Here is a 1,745-nt window from a genome sequence, read left to right on the forward strand (position 1 = left end):
CGGGCGCCCCCATTGCCCTGTCTCTGTCCCTGTCCCTCTCAGATGCCACCAGTGTCCCACTCCCTGTCCCACTCACAGGACGTATTCCCGGAAGCTTCGCTCCCACTCTGCCTGGTTGAAGAAGTCATAGAAGTGGCAGCCAAAAGTGATGAAGACGAAGCCAAAGGCCAAAAAGCCAAAGATGCCTGGAAGAGAAACGGGACATCCTTCATTCAGCCAGACCCCAGAGACACCAGGACAAAAATGCTGCACCAGGGCCATGCCACGGCTTCGTCCCCCACTGCAGCCACCCGGGGGAAGGTGGGATGGAGCTGGGGGGGACAAAAGCTCCCCAAATCCCACCCAAATTCCCCTGGCAACCACGGCGCCCCGCTCACCCAGGCGCAGCATGGTCTCGTTGATCTTGCTGGCTGCCTTCTCACTCAGCAGCCCGGGGTGGTTGCTCTTGATGGAGAAGAGTGTCATGACCCCTGGGGGGGAGAGAGGAGGGGGTCATAGAATCATAGAATCATAGGGGTTGGAAGGGACCTCGAAAGATCATCCAGTCCAACCCCCCTGCCAGAGCAGGGTCACCTAGAGTACATCACACAGGAAGGCGTCCAGGCGGGTTTTGAATGACTCCAGGGCAGGAGACTCCACAACCTCTCTGGGCAGCCTGTTCCAGTGCTCCGGCACCCTCACAGGAAAAAAGTTTTTCCTGATATTCACCTTGAACCTCCTATGCTCCAATTTGCACCCATTACCCCTTGTCCTATCACAGGTCATCACTGAAAAAAGCTTAATCCCATCTTCCTGACACTCACCCCTTACATATTTGTAAACATATGATGAGGTCACCCCTCAGTCTCCTTTTCTCCAGGCTAAAGAGACCCCGCTCCCTCAGCCTTTCCTCATAAGGGAGATGCTCCACTCCCCTCATCATCTTTGTAGCCCTACGCTGGACTCTCTCCAGCAGCTCCCTGTCCTTCCTGAACTGAGGGGCCCAGAACTGGACACAATACTCCAGATGTGGCCTCACCAATGCAGAATAGAGGGGGGGGAGAACCTCTCTTGACCGACTAACCACACCCTTTCTAATGCACCCCAGGATGCCATTGGCCTTCTTGGCTACCAGGGCACACTGCTGGCTCATGGTCATCCTGCTGTCTGCCAGGACCCCCAGGTCCCTTTCCCCTACACTGCTCTCCAGCAGGTCAGGGGGAGGGACACGCCCACGGTGTCCCCATCCCCACACCAGGCCCAGCCCACACCTACCCCTGATGAGGAAGTAGCCCCCGACGATGAGGACGAGCCCGATGGGCGCCAGGACGAAGCCGGCCCGGTAGCGGTAGTTCTTGTAGCCCACGAAGCAGATGCCACTGACAGAGTCACCATCCACCTGGAGGAGATGGGGACAAGGGCAGGGGGGGACAGTTGGCTGCAGCCCCCCCCCTCTCCCCACCCTCCTCTCCCCGGGACGTGGGGTCAGGGCACCGATACCTGCGCCACGGCCAGGATGGCCACGGTGAGGACGAAGGGGATGGACCAGGTGATGAGGTGGAAGTAGGAGGTCTTGCCCAGCAGTGGCTGGTAGGTGGTGCCCAGTGCCTTGAAGGAGGTGTGCCAGGCGTAGGTCAGCATGACAAACCAGATGACACCCGACATCAGGGAGTAGTAAACGATGACGAAGATGATGACACAGGAGAGAGTCTCGTTGGAGCTGCAGGGGCAGGAGACACAGGAGCATCACCAACCCCCCCCCCCCC

At 58.7% G+C, this 1,745-nt stretch overlaps 1 protein-coding gene across 1 annotated transcript in view; it reads right to left on the reverse strand.

The window, feature by feature from the left end:
- Nucleotides 1–1,699, reverse strand: part of SMO (smoothened, frizzled class receptor) — a gene marked incomplete at both ends in the record, with an annotated part of 3,628 nt that extends 1,929 nt beyond the window's left edge. The window contains 4 exons of the mRNA XM_008940623.1: nucleotides 77–185; nucleotides 378–470; nucleotides 1,255–1,378; nucleotides 1,480–1,699. Of these exons, the coding sequence (XP_008938871.1) occupies nucleotides 77–185; nucleotides 378–470; nucleotides 1,255–1,378; nucleotides 1,480–1,699 (546 nt within the window). The remainder of the gene's footprint in view (nucleotides 1–76; nucleotides 186–377; nucleotides 471–1,254; nucleotides 1,379–1,479) is intronic.
- Nucleotides 1,700–1,745: the final 46 nt, after the last annotated feature.

This window comes from Merops nubicus, unplaced genomic scaffold, assembly GCF_000691845.1.
Source record: "Merops nubicus isolate BGI_N331 unplaced genomic scaffold, ASM69184v1 scaffold31475, whole genome shotgun sequence".
Lineage (NCBI taxonomy): Eukaryota > Metazoa > Chordata > Aves > Coraciiformes > Meropidae > Merops > Merops nubicus.